The sequence below is a fragment of the Urocitellus parryii genome, chromosome 3 (genome assembly GCF_045843805.1).
Source record: "Urocitellus parryii isolate mUroPar1 chromosome 3, mUroPar1.hap1, whole genome shotgun sequence".
Classification (NCBI taxonomy): Eukaryota; Metazoa; Chordata; class Mammalia; order Rodentia; family Sciuridae; genus Urocitellus; species Urocitellus parryii.
Window position 1 is genome coordinate 154,486,593 of NC_135533.1, and position 24,442 is coordinate 154,511,034.

The window sequence follows — 24,442 nt, forward strand, 5'->3', positions numbered from 1 at the left end:
CCCAATGGGCCTAAAGGGCAGAGCATAAGACCAAAGAGAATTATTCCTGAGCCTTTTGACCTAATGAAATTTGCCTTGATATGTTTTGGGCCCATCACCACCCTTCTTTCTTTCCTATTTCTCCCTTTTGGAAGGAAATGTCTAGTTTATGTCTGTCCTATCATTATATTTTGGAAGTACATGACTTAATCTTGCTTAACAGGTTCACAAATGGAGAAGACGTCTGCTCCAGGATGAACTATATTCCATCTCACCTATATATGATTTAGATGAGAATTTCTGGAATTGATGCTAAGACAAGTTTGAGGGTTGCTGGAATAAAATATGTATTTCTTGCATGTAAGAAGGACATGAATTTTGGGGGTCCAGGGAAAAATACTGTAGACTGAACGTTTGTGTCTCTCCAAAATTCATTTGTTGAAGCTCTAATCCCCATGTGATGGTATTTGGAGATGAGGCCTTTGTAATATAGGTTTAGATGAGGTTATGCATGTGGATCCCCCATGATGGGAGTGGAATGGTGTTCTTTGGTACTGGGGATTGAACCAAGGGGCACTTAATCACTGAGGCACAGCCTTTTTTTGTATTTTATTTAAGAGAGAGTCTCACTGAGTTGCTTAGAGCCTCACTAAGTTCATGAGGCTGGCTTTGAACTCCAGATCCTCCTGCCCCAGCCTCCCAAGCCACTGGGATTACAGGCATATGCCACCATACCCAGTGATGTTCGTAGAAAGAGAAAGAGTCTGGAGTTCTCTCAAGCTCTCTCTTTTTGCCATGCGGGGATATACCAAGAAGATGGCCTTCTGCAAACCAAGGAAAAAGCTAAGATCAGATACCAAGTTTGCTGGCACACTGATCTTAAAACTTTCCAGACTCCAGAACTGTGAGAGATAAATCTCTGTTTTTCAAGCCACTTCATCTAGAGTATTTATTTTTACAGCAACCCAAACTGATTAAGACACAAAAGATGGGACAATGCACAGATGAAATAAGATAGCCAAAGGGAAAAAAAAATCACTCAGAGAAAATATGACTTATTTTTATAAAGCATCTGATAAATCAAGAAAGACAAGAAGGCTATGGCATTACTATGATCCCAGTAACTTGGAGGGCTGAAGCAGAAGGATCCCAAGTTTGAGGCCAGCCTGAGCAACTTAGCAAGATCCTGTCTAAAAATAAAACATAAAAAGGACAGCTCAGTGGTAGAGCATCCCTGGATTCAATCCCCAGTACCATTAAAAAAAAAAAAAAAAAAGCAGGGGGGGGGCTGGGATTGTGGCTCAGCGGTAGAGCACTCGCCTAGCATGTTCGGGGACCTGGGTTCGATCCCCTACACCACATAAAAATAAATGAATGGATAAAGGTATTGTGTCCAACTACAACTAAAATAAATAAATAAATATTTTTTTAAAAAGACAAAATAATAAGTTAGGGGTATAAGATAATAACATTTCATTCTCTTTGACAGTCTGGCAGAAAGTCTGTCAGTGTTAACTTTGGCTACCAGCTTATACCCAAGCCACCCTCCCTCCTCTGATGCAAAAAATATAAGCAAATGGAGAAAACACCAAAGCCTGACTCACTTGTGTAATCACTGAGGGTGTACAGGACAGTGATGAGGTTGTCCAAGCAAGGCCAGTGGTCAGGATTGCACCGCAGCCCTTCCTCAAAAGCATGACGGGCCAGGGGGAGCCGGATGAGTCTCAGGGCCACATGTCCAATTTTATACCAGAGGTTGACATCTGTTGAGTCCAACATTACTGCCTGGAAGAAGCATATGCACATTTGGTTGCTGAGATCCCAAGAAGTACTAGCCTTGCCATTGTACTACCCTCTTAAATGGCAAAAGTGGCATGATTGCCTTATAATTGATTAGCAAAGCCAGTCCCCAGAGTCACACATTTTAAGATCCAGAGAAATGACACATAATAAGTTATAAGGACCAATTTATTTAACTCAGGACATTTTTAAATCTATTTTGTTAATTTAATAGGTAAAAGAAGGGGAAGGAGTAGAATGAAAAGAAAATATGGCAGTCTTCTGGGACTCTAGAATGATTACATGCTTTGGAGAGACCTTAGTTCACATCCCTGCTCCATTACTGATTAACAGAATGATCCTGAGCCTGTTTCCTTATCACTGAAATGAGGATAAAGACACCTTCTTGCAAGACAATAATTAGAAAGCAATTAGAATGGTGTCCAATTATCACATTACAGATGCACCCAGATAGAGCAATGGTAATATTGTTCTTCAAACTTGTATGCATATCAACAAGTTTGATCTTCACAACTGTCCTCTTTTTTCATTATTTCTACTACACAGGTATAGACCAAGAGGGTCAAATAATTCACTCACAGTCTCGTGTGTACTGGGTAGCAGAGGAAGAATTCACATGCAGGTTTTTGCACCCAAGCATGCCCTTGCCCCACCACTGCTCTCCAGGCCTGTATGTAGTTACTATTAACACCCATTGACTAGGGCCTTCTAGTCAATGGGTGTTAATAGTAACTACATACAACGGCTTGGTGATGCACTGCTACAAATTCTTTTTGGCCAACAAGACCACAACCACATCCCTTCAGCAAGAGCTTTTAAAACAGAGAAAACTAAGAGCTGTCAAAACTGCACCTCCAGGGCTAGGGTTGTGGCTCAGCAGTAGAGCGCTAGGCTAGCATGTGTGAAGTCCTGGGTTCAATCCTTAGCACCACATAAAAATAAAATAAAGATATTAAAAAACAAACAAACAAACAAACTGCACCTCCAAGTAGAACTCCATGGCTGTCTCCAGATCCTCTCGCTGGGCTGCCAACTGAGCCAGGTTCTTATATGTGGAATATTTCAGTATCAGCCCAGGGTGTTTCAATCCCTCTTTCTCATCACCAGATGAAACTGCCTGTGAACAAAAGAAACAGGGCCAAAGAAATGACGCCTAGGCCTTGAATCTTGTTATAGTTTAGATATGAGATTCTCCCCAAAAGCTCATGTGTGAGACAAAGCAACCATTTTCAGAAGTGAACTGAGATCATGAGGTGTAACCTAAGTGGCGAATTAAATTCACTGATATGGATAGTAACCTTAGGCAGGTTGGATGTGGCTGGAGAAGGTATGTCACTGGGGGGTGTGCTTTTAGAAAACATATTTTGTCCCTGGTAAGCAGTTAAGCAATATTTCTCTTTCTTTCTTCCCCTCCCTCCCTCTCTCCCACCTTTTCCTCTAGTTCCCTGTTGCCATGTCCTAAGCTGCCTTCCTCCTAAACACCCTTCCACCACAATGTTCTGCCTTACCTTGGGCCCAGAGCAACAGGGTTGGCCATCTATGGACTAAGACCTCTGAAACTGTGAGTCCCAAATAAACTTTTCCTCCTCTACATTTTTCTTCTCAGATCTTTTGGTCACAGTGATAAAAAGTTGACTAAAACAAAGTTTCAGCAAATAGTTTGCAGGATGCCTGGCTTCCAGTCTAGCCTCTTCTACGGGCTCTTGAGTCAGTTCAGTGTCAGCCTCCACTAGAAAATAAAGGTGCTAGAATAGGTGTTCCTAGAAGATCCCAGCAACTCCAACTTCACTGAGAGAAAGACCACCATAAGGCAGTTTGTAAAAGTATGGGCACCAACAGAGACAGAGGAAACCCTCCCAACCAGTATCACTATACCTGAGGGCTCAAAGTCTGAATGATAACATTTACCAGCATTTGTAAGCCAGCCCAGTCCTACCCACTATAGGACTGAAGACGGAGGACAAAGTATAAGGAGACTTTCTGGGGCAGCAGGAAGGACCTAGAACTTCAACCCAAGGAACCCTGGATTAAGAGTTAGGAAACAGAGCTCCCAACCCTGTAAATTGTCATGAGACCATACACAAGTTACTTTAACTAAATAGTGTCTTATAACCTCTGTAACAAAAGGACAATCATTCCTAGCCTGAATAACAAAGGTAAACATGAGCTTAAAAATAAATATTGTAAACATCTTTATGAAAAATCTTAGAAAACATATCTTCTAAGAAATTACTGATTAGAAAACTATTACTCTACCCATAGGACAAAGACAAAAACATTTTCTAACAGAAAACTCACTGGCACAAAGAAGCAATTTCCAGGAACTAATCCATATTACAGTTTTGTCCTGAAACCAGTGGCTTCCACACGCAATTCTTTTTTTTTAATGTCTTTGTTTATTTTTATTTTTATATGGTGCTAAGTTTAGATATGCCTCACACATGCTAGGCAAGCGCGCTGCCACTGAGCTACAGCCCCAGCCTCTCAACACACTACTCTTTTTTTTTTTTAAAGAGAGAGAGAATTTTTTTTTAATATTTATTTTTTAGTTTTCAGCGGACACAACATCTTTTGTTTGTATGTGGTGCTGAGGATCAAACCCAGGCCACACGCATGCCAGGCGAGCGCGCTGCCGCTTGAGCCACATCCCCAGCCCAACACACTACTCTTCATGTTTAGAATAAGCAAGACCTGAGGACATACCATCCTCAGGAAGCAACCCTTGACTAATCCAAGAAACCTAACCTGGAGTTCTTAAGGAATTCCATCAAGACTGAAAACTCAAAGCAAAACCCATACATTCATATTCTACCGTTGTCTGGCTTAGACTGTAAGAAGGTCCCCAAGAACAAGCTGACCAGGGCTAGGCCTCAAGTATCTTTACTCCTCAAAATATAGAACTCTTCAAAAAAATTAGTATGATCAAAAAATAGTGTGAGTCTACTTCACAGACTAAATAGCAACAGCAGATGCACTCTTAACTGACCTCCACCTAATGACCACCTACATCTAGCACCACTCTCTATATTCCTTAAAAGGTTCACCCTAAGAAGCCTCTCTGTGATGCCACCAGCTAGACTACATACTTCTTAGGAATCAGCTGTGGTCCAGGGCATAATCATGTCAATGATTTGTGAATTATAATTACCCAATTTAGTTTAATATTAAGTATACCAATGCATATAACTGTAAAAAAACTTTTTTGTCTATCTTTTATACTTTTCAATTGTTTACAGTGATCATGTTTTACTTTTATAAGCAAAGGGGAAAGGTGCTAAAATGATATACACATGTATATCATTTTAACACAGAGCCAGTGCCCTTAAGTTAAAGGCTTCCTACCTTGTACCTATCTGGCATTAGCTCTGTACTTAGAATGCCTGCTCAGTCTTACCTGTTTCCATTTCTGAGATCTACTCAACCAAGGGCTGAGAAGGAAGACCCACTCTTGAAATGAGCCCAGTGTCTGACCTATACTAAAGTTTAGAAATATGGATTAAATTATTTTCCCTCCCTGGGCCCTCTCTTACTTCCTACTAACGAGAGAAGGGCAGGCTACATTTCCCATACCTTTAATTCTAAAACAACATAACAAACAACCAAAGAATCCTGACAAGCTAAATAGTTAGAAATATGAGAAATACTTTGAGAGAAGTGATAGATATATTCTGCTGAAAATTTAGATGCATTCCACCTCACAGGCAGTGAAAATCATAAAGGGGTAGGGTTTTAAGACATAAGCATCTGCCTTCCTGGAGGTGTAAGGGACTCTGCTTAACTGGAAAAAAAAAAAAAATGTGTGGTCTTGAATATGCCTGTAGAGTCTGTTTGCTTCCTGAATGCAAGTTATGGAGCTACAGCCCCAGCCCCTCAACACACTATGGGCTCTTGAGTCAGTTTAGGCACCTGAAAGCAAAAACTTTTTTTCCTAATGAAATATAAACCTCTCTTAAGTCAATTTCAGGTTGAAACCAATTTCCAAACCTCATGTGACATCTTCATGACTCAGTAAACTTGAGGTGTAACTGACAGCATGGTCCCTGCACTAGCACCAGTTCTTCCTACCTACCCTTTTCTGGCATTCCAGAAGGCAGGGGCAAAGAGGATAACTTGAGCCCAGGAGTCTTGCCTGAACAACATAGTGAAACTCCATCTCAAAAAAAAGTCCATAATGTTCTCACACAGACTCATGGTCTATCATCCAAATGGCATCTGCCAATATATGCTGCCCAAAGGATCATTATGTATCAGAAAAGCTGGGATCGAATCCTACCCTAATACTTCATTTACATGAGTGGCTCTGAGCCATTGAAACCTCACTAAGCCACAAGTTTTCACATTTGTAAATGGGAATAATACCCCCACCTACTGGGCAGAGAGAGAGTGGCTGTGAAATAATAATGGGTACTTGAACTGGAATCACTCAACCCTCACAACAATCCAAAGAAGCAGGTACTCTACAGGTGGAGAAAATGGGGGGCTCATAGGTGTAATACTGTTTTCAAGGACAAGAAATGAGAACACAAAGGTAACATCCAGCTTCACAGTCCAGGTGCTACCCACCATAGCTCACTGCCTAGCCTGCAAGTTCCTTACCTCCCGCAGCAGGCGTGCCTCCAGAAGCTCATGGTAGGCTTTGGCAGACTCCTCAAATCGGTCATGTTTCTGCAGATCCAGAGCTTTGTGATATAAGGCAAAAGCCTCTGCTTCCTAAAAACCAAGACAGGAGATGTTGTCATAAAACACAAAGGTTTGTCTTTCTTAAACCAAAAATGTGTATAAAGGAAGTTATAATTATGTCCATGTTCATTGTCAGCAGCTGCACTCTCTAGTGTTAAAACAAACAAACAAACAGCAACAACAACAAAAACAGTAGAACTACAATCTCCCAGGCACTAATCAATGGAGAAAAACTCCTTATGAGCACCCCTTCCCAACAAGGAGACATGAGTAATGGAAACATTACCGAATCTAAGCAATGGCAAAGACAACACAGAAAGCTGGGACACAGAATCAGACATGCCAAGATATAGGCCCAGTGGCCCTTTCTGGGTAAAACTGGAAAAGTGGACACAGGGCCCTGAGTAACCCAGAGAATTAAAGAGACTATGTATCACACTAAAAGAAAGACATATTTAGTCTTTGTCCCTGATTTCTGAACTGAAACTTCTGAAATCCTTGTAAGTGCAAGAGTGTGTGCTTGCCTAGTATGGCAAGAGTCCTTGGGTTCATTCCCTAGCACTATAAAATAAATCCATAAATAAAGTCTTCTCTGAACCATCACCAAAAATAAATAAATAAATAAAAATAAAAACAAATAAATAGGACTGGGGTTGTGGCTCAGTGACAGAGTGCTTGCCTAGTATGTGTGAGGCACTGGGTTTGATCCTTAGCAATGCATATATATATAAATAAAATAAAGGTTCATTGACAGTTAAAAAAAATATTTAAAAAAACCAAATAAACAAAACCCTTGGTATTTCCTGGGTGACAGGGATAATATGAATACCTTTTATTATTCATAACAAGACCCTTTCAACCATATTTGAGTTTATGTTCATGAGGTTATAGGTTGTTGGGGTTCACTAGATAGCTGCAGGACTAGGCTGGTGGCCAGTGGAACCAATCATGATTAGAAAGTTGAAACTTTCAGTTTCCCCAGCCCACCTCTAAGAGAATCTTGAGATTCAGTTGATCACCAGAGTTTTAACCTATCACACTTATGTAATGGATGGGGCTTGGAGAATTTCTGAGTTGGTGCTAGAAGGGTGGCACACCCAGAGAGGGTGTGGAAGCTCTGTGTACCCACCACCCCCTATGTCTATGCTCATCTCTTCCATCTGGCTCTTCCTGAATTACATAATTTCTAATAAACTGATAAATGTAATTAAAGTGCTTTCCTGAGTTCTGTAAGCCACACTAGCAAATTACTGAACCTAAAACAGGCAGGGGATAAGAATTTTTGACTTTATAGCCAACCTATACTGGTACTTGCAACTGGCATCTGATGTGAGGGAAGTCTAGCAGGACTGAGCCATTAAACTTGTGAAGTCTCACCCTAATTCAGAGTAGTTAGCATTAGAATTGACTATATTGCGGGATACCTGGTTGGTATCCGGAGAATTGGATGATATAGACAAAAAACAGTCCAGTCCAGACATCTGAGGTCAGATAATTGTTGTGAGAAAAAATAATTTGGCATAAATAGTTTCCTTCACTGCTTAACTGCACTTTTTTTTTGTGTGTGTGTATGTGTGTGTGTGTTGGGGATTGAACCCAGGGCCTCACACATACTAGCATATATTCTACCACTAAGCCACACCCCTAGCCCTCCACTGCTTTCTACCAAACAATCTGTACTAGCCTGATCGATGCCTAAAAAAGTGAGAGTCTCCTCCAACACTCCCAGTCTACCCACTGACATCCCTTGCCAACCAGAGACAGCTGACTAGTAGATTTCTGAGAGGGCTCTGGAACTGTCCTGGTTTTTCCCATAAAAGAAGGCAGGGGACATATGTCCCAAGGAAAACAAAGACAAAACCAAACCTTGTTAAATTAGGGTAGAGCACAGGTGGATAGATAAGTGGCCCTGGTGCTGAATGGGATTTCATATACACTCACAGAATACCCAAGTAAAACAGATTTAACAAGAGATGGAGAGCTAGCCATGTTCAAAAATGGAATTTCCTCCTAAAATCTCATTAAGGAGATGTCTGAATGCATTTAAAATGAGGTTCCATTTATAGAAACAAGAAGCAGAGGAAGATGATCTTGGATTACATACCTGAGCCTCCTTCGTCTGGGTTTTGTGACTTTTAAAATTTCCTTCATGATCATCCTCAACTGTGGAGCTAGCATTTAAGGCTGCAATTCGAATCTAGAAACAAGTTTAGAGGAAGAGAAGTGTTGCTTTCAGATGAATACATTCTGCACCAGCATATAATATATTCTACCTTGAAAAACTACAGAGGTAATAAGTTATAAACAACGGACCATCTAGGAAGAAAATAAGGATTGGAACATGCCAGTCTACATGGGAAGCCCTGCCTGGGTACTGTGTATTGCAAAAGGAACAGAGGATAGGACACCCCAGCATCAGCTCAACATAGTGGAAGACCCAGGTATCAGAATAACAATTCCAACAAAACATATTCACTGTGATTTTCCAACAACAGTGACTCTGTAAGCAACTTCAATAACCAGTCAAGCATCCACACCCTCAAATGCACCAAGGCCCTCCTAGGAGGAGTCTGCCCCGCAGTCTGAGCCTTCAGAGTCTATCAGGAAAATGGATCTCACCCCCAAGAGTTATTAAAAACTGGTGCCAGCAACACAGGCCTTATTCCTTACCATATTCAGGGAGATTCAGAACCAACACAAGGTATAACTTCCCATCACTGGCAGAGGCTATGACTATCCACAAATCTAGAGAGAAAACACAACAAACTGTGAGAGGGCCCAGGAAGAGCCAAAAATGTTATAGTTCTAGGGGTTCATCTAGGTTTTAGAAACATAGGAGGGGGATAATTAGAAGTAGGCAAACCAGTATGAAACCTGATTGGCAAGGATGTGGAGAAATTAGAACCACACACATTGTTGCTGGGCATGTAAAATAATGCATCTCCTGGGGCTGGGGTTGTGGCTCAGTGGTAGAGTGCTCGCCTAGCATGCTTGGGGCACTGGGTATGATCCTCAGCACCATATAAATGTAAAATAAAGATGTTGTGTCCACTTAAAACTAAAGGATAAATATTTTTTAAAATATTTGAAAAGAAGAAAAATAAAGTAGTGCATATTCTGTAGAAAAGACACTGGCAGTTCTCAAAATGTTAAACAGAGTTAGCATACAATCTATAAATGCCACTCCTATGTATCTACTCAAGAGAAATAAAAACAGGTTCACATCAAAACTTGCTCGTGAATGTTCATAGAAGTATTATTCATAACAGCTAAAAGGTTAATAACCCAATGTCCACCAACTGATGAGTGAACAAATAAAATGTCATTTCCACACAAGGGAGTTGTTATGATAGGGATATCAGGTGTCCCCCAAAAGTTTCTCTGTTGATACAAGAAGTAAAATGATCAGATCATGAGAACCATAACCTAATTATGATTTCATCCATTTGATGAATTAATAATTTGAATGGACTAACTAAATGGTAATGTAGGCAGTTAGGGTGTGGCTGGAGGAAAGGGGCATGTCTTTGGGATTTGAATTTTGTCCCTTGACTCTCTCGGCTTCCAGGTTACTATGTCCTTCCACCACGATGTTCTGCCTCACCTCAGGCCCAGAGCAATGGAGTTAGATGACCAAAAACTGAACCTCCTAACCATGAGCCAAATAAACCTTTCCTCTTCTAAGTTGTTCTTGACAGTTACTTTGGTCACAAAACACAAAGCTGACTATTATTCAGTCATAAGAATAAAATTCTGATATATGTCACAACATGAAATGCCCAGAACTGGTAAAGTAGATTAGTTGGCTAAGGGATAGGACAACTGGGGAGTGCTATAGTTTGAATATTATTTATTCCCTCCATAATTCATATTGAAATTTGGTCCCTAATTTAACAGTTTAAGAGGAGATAGGGCCTTTAAGAGGTGATTAAGTCCTTAAGAAAAATTAACACCTTTCTAGCAGGAGTAGGGAGTGAGTTCCCTTTTCTGCTTCTGGTTTGAGGTGTTAGAAAGTGTGGCTGCCCTCTTTGTTTTGTCTCTTTGACACAAGTGCTTGCCCTTTCACTCTCCAACATGTGTTGATGCAGGATAAGGCCCTCACCATACGTAGCTGCCCAATCTTAGACTTCTCAGTCTCCAGAACTGTAGCCAAAATAAAACTCTTTATTAATTACCCAGTTTCAGACCAAGATGAACTGCCTACTAATGGGTTCAGGATTATTTTTCTGGAGTGATGAAAATATTCTAAAATTGATTTATGGTGATGATTACAATTCTGTTAATACACTAAAAAGCACATTGAAAAGCTGGGGTTGTAGCTCAGTGGTAGAGCACTTGCCTAATGTGTGGAGCACTGGGTTCGATTTTCAGCACCACATATAAATAACTGAATAAAATAAAAGTCCATCAACATCTAAAAAACTATTTTTTAAAAAAGCACATTGAATTGGATAACTTTAAATAGAAGAACCGCATAATTGGTGAATTCCACCTTGAAAAAAGCTCTTAATGTACTCCACTTTTTTAAATTTAAATATTTATTTTTTAGTTGTAGATGGACACAATACCTTTATTTTATTTTATTTATGTGGTGCTGAGGATCGAACTCAGGGCCTCACATGTGCTAGGGGAGCACTCTACCGCTAAGCCACAACTCCAGCCCTCCACTTTTATAAAAGAAAACCACCACCATCAACAGTGCTTATAGCAATAACTTCTAGTACTGGCTTGCGCCACAGCTATGACTTCTCCAGGGGTTCCTGCAAGGAAGGAAGTATGTCTTTTTTGCAGACAAAGGACACTAACCTTTCAAAGGCTAATAGCTAGGTTAGTTCTACATTAAGAATTAAGAATGCTGCTGATTAAAACTGCTGCTTTACCATAAGCTATGCCATGATGATCATCGTGACTACCATGGGGAAAAAAAAAGATAAAAGTAGAAAACACAGCATTACAAGGCTATATCCAGACTATTATCAAAACAAAACCAGAAAATAACAAGTATTTGAAAAAATACAGAGAAATTGGAGCCCAGGTGCACTGCTGGTGTATGTGATATGGAAAAGAGTATGGTAACTCCTCAAAAAATTAAACATAGAATTAACATGTAATGCAGCAATCCCACTTTTTGGTATATACCCAAAAGAACTGAAAGCAGGGACTTGAGTTATTTGCATAGTACCATAGCCAAAATGTGGAAGTAAACCAAGTGTCCATCAACATATGAATGGCTAAACAAAATATGATATATACTAACAATGGAATATTATTTATTCTTAAAAAGGAATTGAATTCTGACACCTACTACAAGAAGAATGAACCTTGAAAATATTATGTTAAGTAAAATACGCTATGGGCTGGGATTGTGGCTCAGTGGTAGAGTGCTCACCTAGCACGTGTGAGGCTCTCACACCGACCCTCAGCACCACATAAAAATAAATAAATAAAATAAAGATATTGTGTCCATCTACAGCTAAAAATATAAAAAAAAAAAAAAGTAAAATAAGCTAGTCACAGGTTTAGAGATGTGGCTCAGTGGTACAGCACTTGCCTAGCATGCACAAGGCCCTAGGTTTTCAAGTCCCAACATCACAATCAATATCAGACATAAAAGAAAAAATAGTGTCTGATTCTAGAATAGACAAATTCACAGAGACAGAAAGAAGAATGGTGTTTGCCAACCCTAGGGGAATGGCAATAGAGTTAGTATTTAATGTGGACAGAATTTCAGTTTTGCAAAATGAAAAGAGTTCTGGAAATAGATGGTGGTAATAATTGCACACAATGTGAATATATTTAATGCCACTGAACTGTACATGTGAAAAATGGTTAAAAATGGTAAATTTTGTTATATTTTTTTACCACAATTGGGGGGAAAAAGCCTGAATTAGCAATTATGGAATAGAAAATTTCCAATTAGGATGAAATGTGAACATATTTCAAAGACACTACTCCCCATAAAGTATCTACTAGATTCTGAACATCCTCAAAGAGGGGCACAGCCCAAGGTGCAGACCAGCCGCACAAGCCTCCTTGATGACTCCCAGCAGGCAGAGTCCAGGCACTGCTGGATCCCACATGGCTGTTCTCTCACACTCATCCATTGGGCTCTGTGTACTGAATCCCAGAAAACCTTTGTTGTTATTGAGCAACACACAGCCTCCTACCTAACAGTTGCTCTCACTTTCAAACAGGTACTCAATAACTATCCATTGGTTAATTTTTTTCCACCACTACCTTATTATAAAAATTGACTGTCCTGCCTATACCTAAAATTTTAAGAAGAAAATTTGAAAGGGCACTGGATTTGGAATGGGAAGATTTTAAAGCATAACTAGGTTCTATCTCAAGATGTTTGAGACCCTGATCCTTCACCAGTCTTTGTGTGCACGTCTTGTGCATAAAATGGGGACAATGGCCTGACTACACTGGTAAGGAGCTCACCTGGGATTCACTGTGTCATGCCATGTTCTTGGAAACTCTCAACTTTTAGCCAAATGAAACTAGTCAACCAGCCTGTCTCTGTTCCCCTGTCAACAAATGACATTCACACCTAGTCACAGGCCTCTCAAACCACTCTCAAAAGGTCAGATGTACCTTTTGAGAGTGGTTTGAAAGTGAGAGCAACTATTAGGTAGGAGGCTATGTGTTGCTCAATAACAATATACTCCTTGTGCTTGGGTAGGACTCAACAATATAAAGACATCAGCTCTCCCCAAGTTAATGTATAAACTCAATATAACCCCCCAAAAAATACCAGTAAGATAACAGGCAAGTTGATAATGAAATTCATAGGGAAAAAAACAAAAATTTGAGACTACCTAGGAAAACAGTGGAAAGTAAAAAACTCTAAGAGGGGATTAAACCTCCCAGATATTAAAACATATAAAACCTTAATAATTTGACCCATCGTACTGCTGTATGCATAGACAGAGACTAGGTTAAGAATTAAGACTCAAGCACTCATTTGTTATGACTTGGATTTGGTTCAAGTGTGTCTCCAAAAGGTTCTCAGTACAGCAACACTGAGAGACGGTAGAACCTTGTGGTAGGTATATCCTCAGAAGAGGTTAATGTAATTCTTGTAAGACACTGGTTAGTTTCTGAGAAAGCAGGTTATTAAAAAAAAAAAAAAAAAAAAAAGCAAGACCCATATATGAGTCTTTCTACTGTACGTAAGAATAAGTTACAAATGAATTAGGGATCTAATGGTGCGGGGGGATTGAAACCATACTAACACCAAAGGATACATGGGCAAACTTCTCTTTAATATTAGTATACGAAAAGCCTTTCTCAGTATGATTTGAAATTCAAAGATAGTAAAATATTAATCAATTAGATTGTATAAACCAGGTGCTGTGACACACACCTATAATCCCAGTGACTCTAGAAGAGGAAACAGGAGGATGGCAAGTTTGAGGCCAGCCTCAGCTACTCAGCGAGGCCCTAAGCAACTTAGTGAGACCCTGTCTCAAAATAAAAAGGGCAGGGGATGTAGCTCAGTGTGAAAGTGTCACTGGGTTCAATCCCCAGTACCAAAAAGAAAGTTTAGCTACATAAACAATTTTTAAATTTGTATGTAACAAAAATCAGGAAAAAGACAATTGATAAACTGGGAGAAAATACTTATTACATTTACTGTAGACAAGGGACTAATATCCATAACATTATAAATGGTTCTTAAAAATTGAGGGACATAAGCTGGGGTTGTGACTCAGAGGCAGAGCACTTGCCTAGCATGCATGAGGCACTGGGTTCGATCCTCAGCACCACATTAAAAACAATAATAATAAAATAAAGATTGTATCCACCTATAAATAAAAAATAAATATTAAAAAAATTGAGGGACATAGTATTATTTGCAATAGCCAAAAGAACCAGTGTCTATCAGCAGACTAACAGCTAAAAGAAATGTGGTATATACACAAAATGAAATATTATTCATCCCCAAAAATGAAAGTAATTCTGACATACGTTATAACATGGGGGAACTTTGGAGACATTCCAGAAAGACAAAAACTATATAATTCCACCTGTATGAAGTAGTCAGAGTACAGTCAAAATCATAGAAACAAAGTAGAATGGTGGTTGACAGCAAGTGGGGGCAATAAAGCTGTTTTTAAAAATTACTAAGGAAGAGCTGGAGTTCAGTCATACAGCACATGCCTAGCATGCATGAAGCTCCAAGATCAATCCTCAGCACTGCCAAAAAGAAAAAGAAAAAATAGCACTGAGGAAGGCTTCCATGAATAAATATAGGATGATTTTCAAAACACACTGTTAAGTGGGAAAAAACCAAAATTGTATAGCATGCTGCCCTTCATAGAAGAAAGAAGATATAAGAAAATACACAACTATATGTGCAAATTGAAACTCAAGAATAATTTATATACTAAAGTGTGCTATATAGGTAGGTAGAAAAGAGGTTGGAAAAAAGAGAAGAAGAAAAAGAGGACAGTGAGCACAGTGTGGTAAGATGAGGAGAAAGACACTTTTGTGCATAGCTCAAACTTTCAGAACCATTCATGGTTCAGACCCCAAAAATAAGTAATTAAAATCAACTATGATGTAGGGGAAACCTAATAAGGAATATAAACATTAACAATGAACCTAACTGTACTCTAATTAACTTAACAAAACAGAAGAGAGTAAGAAAGAAAATAACTAATCTAAGTAACTGGAAAACAGTATCTTGACTGGATACTGTTAGACTAAAGACAAAAAGATTTCATGGTTATGGCTGAGGAACAAAACAAAACAAAATGAGGCTAGAACACCTTTTGGTGACTTTATAAAATGAGAGCTCAAAAAAACAACAACAAACTAGGAGTGGTGGTGCACACCTGTAATCCCAGTGGCTTGGGAGGCTGAGGCAGGAGGATCAAGAGTCCCAGCCGGGGACTGGGTCTGTGGCTCAGCAGTAGAGCATTCTCCTAGCATGTTCGAGGCCCTGGGTTCGATCCTCAGGACCACATAAAAATAAATAAAATAAAGATATTGTGTCCAACTACAATTAAAAGATAAATATTAAAAAAGTAGAGTTCAAAGCCACTCAGTGAGATTCTGACTCTTAATAAAATACAAAATAGGGCCCGGGATGTGGCTCAGTAGTTGAGTGCCCCTGGGTTCAATACCCAGTACCCCCCCCCCAAAAAAAAAAAAAATAATGAAGGCCCATTGATAGGAGATAGAAGTTTTAAGATCTCCTTCAGATCTTAAATAGCCAAGGCAGAAGCAGTAAGCAATAAAATAATAATAATGGATCATAACTCAGAGAATAAAATTAATATCTATGGTACATTATGATAAAAGTAATCAAATAAATTTTTAAAAGAGAATAGATAGCTCTTTCATTATAGATTTTTCAATTCATAAATGTAGCAGGAAAAAAAGAATAGCTAATTAATCACATTTAGACAAACACCAAAAGATTCACAAATGAATGCTAAAGTCAGTGGGCACGAATTTGAGGAAAATCAAAATTTGTATCTTCTCAAATTATCTCTCTCAAGAGAATTATTAACTAGAAAAGGTAATAACTTTAGCATAGAAACATGGCAGACACCAACTAAACCAAGTGATCAAGGTAAATATCACATATAATAAGATATATCAATATCTTGGACTCCTTTATTGAGATTCACATAAGACACAAAAACAAATGTTTCTGATATTTTAGCCAAAAATGCATATCCTGACTTCAATTCTGAAAAACACAGAACAAACCTAAATTGAGGGACATTAGACAAAATAACTGAATCAGTTCAATCCCCAGCACGCCTCAAAGTAAATATCTGATCAGTATTCTTTAAAAATATCAAGGCCAAGGGACCAAGGATATGGCTCAGTGGTAGAGTGCTTGCCTAACATGACATGAGGTCCTGGGTTCAGTCCCAGCAAAAAACAAACAAATGTATCAAGGCCAAGAAAGGACAGAGGAAATGTTATGGACTATAGGATACTTAGGAGAAATAACTAAATGCAACACAGGATCTTGGTCAGAATCTTGAATGAAAACAAAGCCTGGCAGAAAAACTGGTGAAACTTGAATCGTATCTGTAGTCTAGTTAACATTATATCAAAGTTGGTTTCTTGTTCTTGATAATTGTACTATAAACATAAACATCAGGAACTGAGGTTGTGGTTCAGTGGTAGAGGGCTTTATATGAGGCACTGGGTTCAATTCTCAGCACCACATATAAATAAATGAATAAAATATAAGTTCATTAACAACAAAAAAAAAAATTAAAAAAAAACATAAGCATCAGGGGAAATCGGGATGCGAGACATAAGGGTGTTCTGATTATTGCTCTAAATTTAAAATTCATTTAAAATACAAAAACTTAAAAGAAATAACCATTTGATATTACACATTTATCATCCTGAGGATGATGATGTATTTTTATTCGCCATGAACCCCCAAAGGAGCTTTAAAAAAAAAAAAATCCAGTTGCAGTAGTGCATACCTGTAATCCCAGTACTCAGGAGACCAAGAGGATTGCAAGTTTGCAAGTTTGAGGCCAGCCTTGGACATTTAGTGAGACCTTCTCAGAATAAAAAATAAAAAGGGCTGAGGGTGTAGGTCAGTGGTAAAGCACCCCTGACTCAATATCTAGGACCAAAACCAAATAAACAAAACCCAGCTATAATAGAAGATGAGGAAGAAAATACAAGTTACCAGAACTGTTTTGGATTTCAGATTTCCTTTGATTTTGGAATATTTGCATATACATGAGATATCTTGTATATCTAAACAAGATATCTAAAGATGTAAGTCTAAACACAAAATTCATTTTTTTCATATACATCTCATACACATAGCCTGAAGATAATTTTATACAATATGTTTAATAATTAGATACATGAAACAAAGTTCTATGGTGTGGAATTTTCCACTTGTGGAGTCATGACTGCACTGGGTTTCAGATTTTGGAGTATTTCAGATTTTTAAGATTAGTGGTGTTCAACCTGTAGTAATTTCTCAGATTCTCAGCCCAGCAGTTGCATTTTTCCCAGAACAGCATTTTAAGCTCACAAGTATTCAAACTCTTTATAGTTTCCATGAGTATATTTTAGGGAATAGATTCCATGGCCTAATAACACTTAATAACAAACAGCACTTTGAGCAACTCAGCATCCTGATCCAGAGCCATAAGCAGTAGCATTTCCTGGTCTGTTCTGGCCCAGATGTCTAGAAGCTGAAGTCTTAAGCTCAGTTGTGGCAAGACCTACCTGTGTGACTGGCTTGGCATAGATGCCCCTAAGTCTCCTCTACTGTGTTTCCTCTACTTTGTCTCCTCTACTGTGGATTAGATAAGGATTCTGCAAGCTATTCAGTCAGCTGCTTTCTTTGCACATGAAAATTACATAAAAAGTCTACAAAATTCAAATCCAGTATTCATAAATAAAATTTCTGTAAAACACAGCCACTCTTATGTATTGTCTTTGACTGTATCCAAACTACAACAGAGTTGCAGTATGGCCCCCAAAGCCTAAAATACTATTAAAAGTAGAGTTATGATATTTACAACATATAATAATACAATCTTATTTATAAAATGTTTGCTAACCTCTGGATAAGACAGTTCTAAGGCCATTCCACTTCTAATCACAGTAATGAATCACACAGAAGGAATCTTAGCCGCACGAAATCCGAATATCCCACTTATGAACTGTAATAACCCAGGTACTGAAGAATGATGGTGGCCCCAGAAGTCAACTGTGCAGACATCTGGGACTGTTGGGTGAGGTCTGTCTAATCCGGATCCGACTCCTCCGAGGGGCAGTGCAGCGGGATGGTCAAAATTCTCAGTTGGAGACATGCTGACCAATTAGGTGACTTTAAGCACATCATTTCACCTTCCCTCGGCCTCAATGTCCACCCTTGTAAATAGCACTAACAAGAGCACTCACCTCGCAGAGCTATTGTGAAGGTGAGTGAAAGGACGAGAGGAAAGGGTTAGCTCCAGGCTTTGCACCCAGCAGACGCAGAATCAATGGTGGCTCCTACTGTTGTCACTGTGACTCCCGACGCCAGAAGCCATCACCTCAGAGAACTGGCGAGGGCTGTGAGGAGGCCCGCGGGGCAGACAGTGAACCCTGTCTCTTTCTTTCAGCTTCCCGGCCTCGGTTTCCCCAACTGTGGCTCTGGGAATGGAAGAAAAGAGTCTTCAAGTGACTCCACCTCGCGCCAGCAGCCTCTGTGGCCAGGCCTCTGGCTCACGAGAGCGGCACCTCTACACCAGGACCGCCCCCCCAACCTGCTGCCCAGAAACTCACCAGATGTCTCCAGGCAACAGCTCCTCCGCCGACCCCCGTGCCGGCCGGCAGCGCGCCTGACAACAAGACGAACTCCCATTGGCTCGGTTGCCGGCCCTGCCAACCAATCAACGTTGGCGCACGCGCCGCTCGCCGGCCCAGCTCACTGAGGCCCAGTAGAAGGCGCCGCTCCAATCCGCGGGTTCAGCGTCTAAGACCCGAAAGAGGAGCTGGTTGGTTTTGGAGCGTATCTCTTAGTCCTTGAACTTCAGGAGGTCAGAGCGCCAGCTCGCGGTCGGACTCCTTCACTTGTAGTAATCGTAGTACTTGTAGCACTTGTAAGAGTGTGTGATTATGTGTTGTAAATATTATAACTCTACTTTTAATAGTATTTTAGTATTCACTTGTAGTACTGAGCAGTGGCTAAATAAGGGACTGCGTATTCTTGTTTTGAGCCTGGATAGGCGCTCTTAAGGCAGTGGAAACTTAGGGAACACTTAGACCGAAATAAGGGTGGCAAAGCATTCCCATTTTTTCCGAAAATTAAAAAAAAAAAAAAAAGACGCTCCAAAGGCACAAATTATTGAAACATGGGGCGGAGTTGGGGAGGGAATAACAAGACCCGTGAAATGAACGGGGTTGGGGGTGGGAGCGAACAGGAAAGGACAGTGTCCGAATTGGAGCTGATAAAACGGTCCAGAGTTGAAGAGTTTCTAACAGGGGCCTCAGATTAGGAGACGTTACACTCTTGGATATTAATAATAAAGCGTTTTAGGGAAGTGCTTCACACTGTGGTCAAATTCATAGGGTCTGGCAAGGATGATTTAAATAAGAATGAATGTTGTGGGCTTCTTTTTGACCTTATTTAAAGACAAAAAATAATATATAACTTTTAAAACCAAGGACAATAAAACCGTGCTGAATAACTCAGAGTCAGTTCAATATAAAAAAGCTCGACTGATATTCTGGGAGGAACGAAAATTATTGAGTCATCAATCTTTGACTTTAAGTGTAGCCTGCCATGCAGCGGGTGGAGGTGTGAGGTGAGTGGGCAGAGCTGAAACGGGTGGTTTCAAAGTTGTATGGGTAATATGCATCTTTGATCCACCTCTCAACCGAAAGTTGTATTTTGAAAGATGCATTCCCACCCTTAGATAAAGGGTGGGAAGGGCAGTTACAGCAGCAGGGAGCTGCATGACCAGGGTCCAAAGATAAAAAAACACTACAGGGCAGCACAGTGTTACCAGGAGGCAAAGGTCAGGGCCAATGTGGGGCAGGACCAGTCCACAAAAGCCAGCAGATGATATCACTCTTACATAGTGGTGTTAATGTTTAATATTGGAGACTGATATGGCCATGTTATGATCCTGCTGAGAGTTAGACCCCAATTCCATCTTCAGGCACTGCAACTATTCATTCACATTCAGCCCACAAAAAAATCCTTGAGCCACTCTGGGAAAAGGTACACCCATGAAACACCTTGGCAGAAGAAAGGTATGCAGAAACAACTGGGACAAGCCAGGGGAAGGAACTGCAAGATGTAGTTTTAAATGAGAGGCTTCAGCAGTGTTTAGGTACAAATACAGCAAGGGCAGTCATATTCCCCCCTTACTAACATGTAGACTGCACAGAATAAGTTTCAATTTGATATTTCACAAAAGGATCACCAAACATTTAACTGTTCAGGGAAATAGCATCCACCAGTGCATGGAACATCTGGAAAGCTACTTAGATGGAGACTTCCTTTGGGTTTCTCTACTTGCCTGTACACACTCTGAAATGCAAAGGCATAACATGGTATGTTGATGGGGGAAAGGGACATTCATTCAGTTTCCAGTGGCAGATATTGAATTTCCAGTTGGCATGTTGGGACATGATTCACAAAGTGCATTCCTTCAGCTAATTCTTAGCCAGACCTTAATAGAGAGTGTCACCTTTTTAGAATGACTAGAGAAGCTTTCAGAAGTCCAGCCAGCCCTGTCCCCCAACTGAACAGGGCTTTGGTGGACAGGGAACAGCCCAGGCTACCCCAAGCAGAGAACAAGAACCTCAGGATATCGGCAGAGTATACTGGAAGTTTCAGGACAAATTAGCTGCATCCATGTCTCCACTTATTTGCACATGGGTATAGAGAAGAGAACCTGGAGGCTGAGACACCCACCCACAGATTTCAGCACTGTAAATATTTTAAACAGCAGCCCTGAAGACAGGAAACATCCTACCTCCATGTTCCCTAAGTACCCCTCCTTATAAAACAAATCACCTGCCTAGGGAAGCCAAGGGTTGCCAGGGAGGGAAGTAGGGAGGTAAAGAACTCATGTTTGAATGACCTCTTCATTTATTTGGCATGACATGGAGAAGAGAAGGATTGTGAGGTCAGCAGCATTTTTGTATGAAGGGTTTCCAAAGCTGGTATCCACTAGGCCTTGGCTGCCAGGATGATTTCATGGAAGGGACAGCAAGCTTGCAGGTGCTCTAGATCCTTAGTACCAATCATAAAAATGTCACAACTGTCCCATCCTTGCCAATTTGCCAGGGCTCCAAGGGGTAAAAGCGGATAATTATCCTTTGGGAAACAGAGAAAAGGATGTCAGCTTCTTGGCAAAAAAAAAAAATTCACTTTGCAAGACACCTACCAGGTGCTCCCTCATCAGTCCATGAAGTATTTACCAGCCTGCTCATCCAAGTTAATGATCTTCTCCTGGTCTCAAACAGGATAATGGGACTATCAAGTACAAGACGATGGCTGCACATCAGCATGGCCCACCCAAGAGAGACACAATACCATGGCCTTAGTGGGTATGCTATGTGCTCATTTGAGTCTGCCAGTCTGTGGGCTCAGAGGGACAGTCTTCCCTCCTAAATGCAGGCTGCATGGGGTATGCTCAAGGCATCAGGCACTTCTCTTTTCTCAAAGTCTGACTCAGGGTCAGGCACAGGGTGACCATAAAGTCTGTGGAATAACTGAATGTGCCCCTTTCACAGAGATGACAGGAAATTCTTGGTGAACAGCATCAGGGATGGAGACAGGTTGACAGGGGATGGGTGGTTGGCAGCAGGTGACAGCCTCAGTTTCCCCATCTGCCAAGTCAGCAAAATGCAGTCATCTATCTCATGGGATGGCAGGTCTTCACTAAGGGGTCAGGGCTTGTACAGATGAAATGGGATCATATGTGTTGAGTTCCTGGCACACGGTAGGCATTAATGCATAATTTATTGTTAGAGTTATTCTCTCTCCCCAGTTTGAGAATTTAAACACCCACCAGGAGCAGCTGTTCCTCACCAGCCTCCCTGAGTCAACAAGGGCTTCATTTTGGAAGGTCCTTTCAAGTTTCTCATGCCCTTAGTTCCTCACAGACATAGACTTGGCTTGGGAATATTTTTCACTCAGCAGGAAATCTTAACCTTATCACAGTGTTCCAGGTTTGGGTGGTAGGGCCTTCTTGTGGGGAAGAAAGGTCATTTAACCTTCCCCTTTCTGCTCACAGAAGAGGAGGCTAGAAAGTGGAGATGGTTCATTTCCAGTTTTGTCTTGGATCCCTCACCTTTGAGGGACCCAAAACAGGGTGTCTAGACATCTAGATCAGTGCTCTTTTCACTACTCTATCACACCTCCCCCAATTTTACTTGGGACCTGGTGGGGCTGATGTTCCATAGTCTTAGGACATACCCAGATTTTCTTCTGATCAGCCTAGAAAATACTTTTTTTCTAAGAGAATCAGACTCCCTGACTTCTTCAAGGTAATAATGTCCTCCTACTTTGCCTGGTGCCAAGGCAGGTGCAGGGTATAGGCCATCTCAATGACCGTTGCAGTGCCTCCTAAGGAGTAGTTAAAAGACTTCCAAGTGGACAGATGGAAACACTGTGGTCCTAGCATCCATGCCTTCTGAGGTCTCACAGTGTGAAAATAAAGCACAATGTAATGAACAACAAGAGCTTTCCAAAATGGTTTCAGTAGTTCATTAAAGGAAGCAGGACTTGTGTACTTTTGAAGTCATTATCAAAAATTGGAAGTTAGGTTGCCTCCACCCTTTGATTGTGGATATCTGAAATGATCTGAACCCTGAACCACAGGAAAATTCCACTGTGTCCAGAGATTTAAAATGCATATTAAGAGATTATTGGGGGGGCTGGGGTTATAGCTCATCGAGGCCCTGGGTTCGATCCTCAGCACCACATAAAAATAAATAAATAAAGGTATTGTGTCCCACTACAACTGAAAAATAAATTTTAAAAAAAGAGATTATTGGATTCATTTTATGGATATTTTTTACTAAATATGCATTTTCTTTCTTTATCTTCTAACTATTCAGACATACCTGTTCTCTCTCAAAGAAGATTCCTACAAAGGAATTTTTACTGCTCTGTAAACATGGAACATAGCTTGCCCATATAAAATTCAACTTTCCCTGCCTGCCTCAGAAAACTGGTTCAAAGCTGTCTTCCCAGTTTCAATTCTTAGGATTACAAATAACATTTTTTTTTTAACAATTTCTGAATTTGATTGATCAACAGCAAGAACCACTGCATACCCAGAAATTCATCCCATCTTACCATCACGGTGAACACAGACCCACCAACAGGAAGGAGGGGTGAAGAGGCTCAGGACTCCTGGGCAAGGCAAGGAATGTAATTTCCCCCCTCTTTATGCAGGGCCCCTATCACTGCCTCAGGTTGCAAGCAGTTCTAAATGGGTTCTTTCATTACCACAACACACCTGTCCTGGCCTAGGGCCAGCTCCTTGGTAAGGAACTCGAAGAAACTGGCGCTGTGGCCGCGGTTCTCCTCTGCAGTGCCCACCACGCCAATGGAGGAGACAATCAGCTGGGCACAGGGCTCTGTAGATCCACACAGCGCCATGGTAAGACCGGCTCGCACCGTCACGTTCACACGCTACAGGGGACACGGAAGTTTCACCTGAATCTGAGGCAACTGGACTAGAGCTGGGGACCTGGGCGTTCGAAAGCCGAGATGCGGAGAGTGTTTGGGGTTAGTACTCTAGGCAAGGGCCTGGATTCTTGTCGGGGTAAGGAACAAAGAAGGAAAAAAGCGACAATGAGAAGAGGGACCCACGGGTTCATGGGCATGGTAGGTCAGAGGTTGGCAGGCAATGAAGGGTCCCTGAGGAGAAGAGTCGTAATCACTGTGAGGAGGCGAAGAGTGGACAGACCCTGACCCCTAGTCTGCCAACCTTCCCTCGAACCTGCTCCAACCCTCGCTCACGTTCTCAGGTTTGCCCAGAATGGTGGCAGCGGTCGCGCAGAGCCGCTTCTCCAGACCCACGGGCACGCGATTGAACGGCAAGTTGGTGTCCAGCTCAATCGTGGGCATGTTCCTCAGGAGAAGGAGATCAAGAGGCGGAAAGATGCGCTGAGTGGAGTTCGAACTTCTCCAGGGTAAATAAAATAGAGAGCAGGGACGAGGCGTCACAGCAACTAGGCTCATCGTTGGCTGGCCAGAGATTCATCGATCCCGGATTGGCTGCCCATTCTACTTAAATTCCTGTCTCAGCCGACACATACAGGTGAGCAGGTTGATTCCTGTAAGTCAGGTAGCCCAGCACGCTGCAAGAACTCCAGCTACGTCAAGGACACGCCCACCTGCTGCCACAGGCTGATGGTGGTTTTCTCTTTCCTGGGACTTTCCGGTTCAGGTGCATAGGATCACGGTTCCTAACCCTGTACTTAGAGAGGGGTCTCAAAACACACACACACACACACACAC

General features: G+C 41.0%; 2 protein-coding genes across 7 annotated transcripts in view; both read right to left on the reverse strand.

Moving 5' to 3' along the window:
* Positions 1 to 18,781, reverse strand: part of Cabin1 (calcineurin binding protein 1) — a 138,790-nt gene extending 120,009 nt beyond the window's left edge. For all 6 annotated transcript variants that reach the window (XM_026412506.2, XM_077796147.1, XM_077796146.1 and 3 more), the window contains exons 1-7: positions 18,739 to 18,781; positions 18,373 to 18,606; positions 9,130 to 9,204; positions 8,564 to 8,656; positions 6,376 to 6,489; positions 2,762 to 2,896; positions 1,584 to 1,764 (exon numbers count right to left, since the gene is read on the reverse strand). In XM_026412506.2, the coding sequence (XP_026268291.2) occupies positions 1,584 to 1,764; positions 2,762 to 2,896; positions 6,376 to 6,489; positions 8,564 to 8,656; positions 9,130 to 9,132 (526 nt within the window). In that variant the 5' untranslated portion in view covers positions 9,133 to 9,204; positions 18,373 to 18,606; positions 18,739 to 18,781. The remainder of the gene's footprint in view (positions 1 to 1,583; positions 1,765 to 2,761; positions 2,897 to 6,375; positions 6,490 to 8,563; positions 8,657 to 9,129; positions 9,205 to 18,372; positions 18,607 to 18,738) is intronic.
* A 2,429-nt stretch (positions 18,782 to 21,210) lies between these two features.
* Positions 21,211 to 24,049, reverse strand: LOC113199544 (D-dopachrome decarboxylase-like). The gene is made up of 3 exons (XM_026412553.2): positions 23,942 to 24,049; positions 23,436 to 23,611; positions 21,211 to 21,283 (listed from the first exon to the last, which is right to left on the reverse strand). Exons 1-3 carry the CDS (start codon positions 24,047 to 24,049, stop codon positions 21,211 to 21,213), a joined length of 357 nt encoding a protein of 118 aa, XP_026268338.1.
* Positions 24,050 to 24,442: the final 393 nt, after the last annotated feature.

What these genes read in the sequence shown, in the direction of transcription:
- LOC113199544 (XM_026412553.2), bottom strand. Translation starts at nt 24,049, where the DNA reads ATGCCCACGATTGAGCTGGACACCAACTTGCCGTTCAATCGCGTGCCC. An exon ending in TTCTGGGCAAACCTGAGAAC is followed by an intron (nt 23,612 to 23,941) that starts GTGAGCGAGGGT and finishes TGTCCCCTGTAG; the next exon opens with CGTGTGAACGTGACGGTGCG. An exon ending in CTGGCCCTAGGCCAGGACAG is followed by an intron (nt 21,284 to 23,435) that starts GTGTGTTGTGGT and finishes TGTTTCCCAAAG; the next exon opens with GATAATTATCCGCTTTTACC.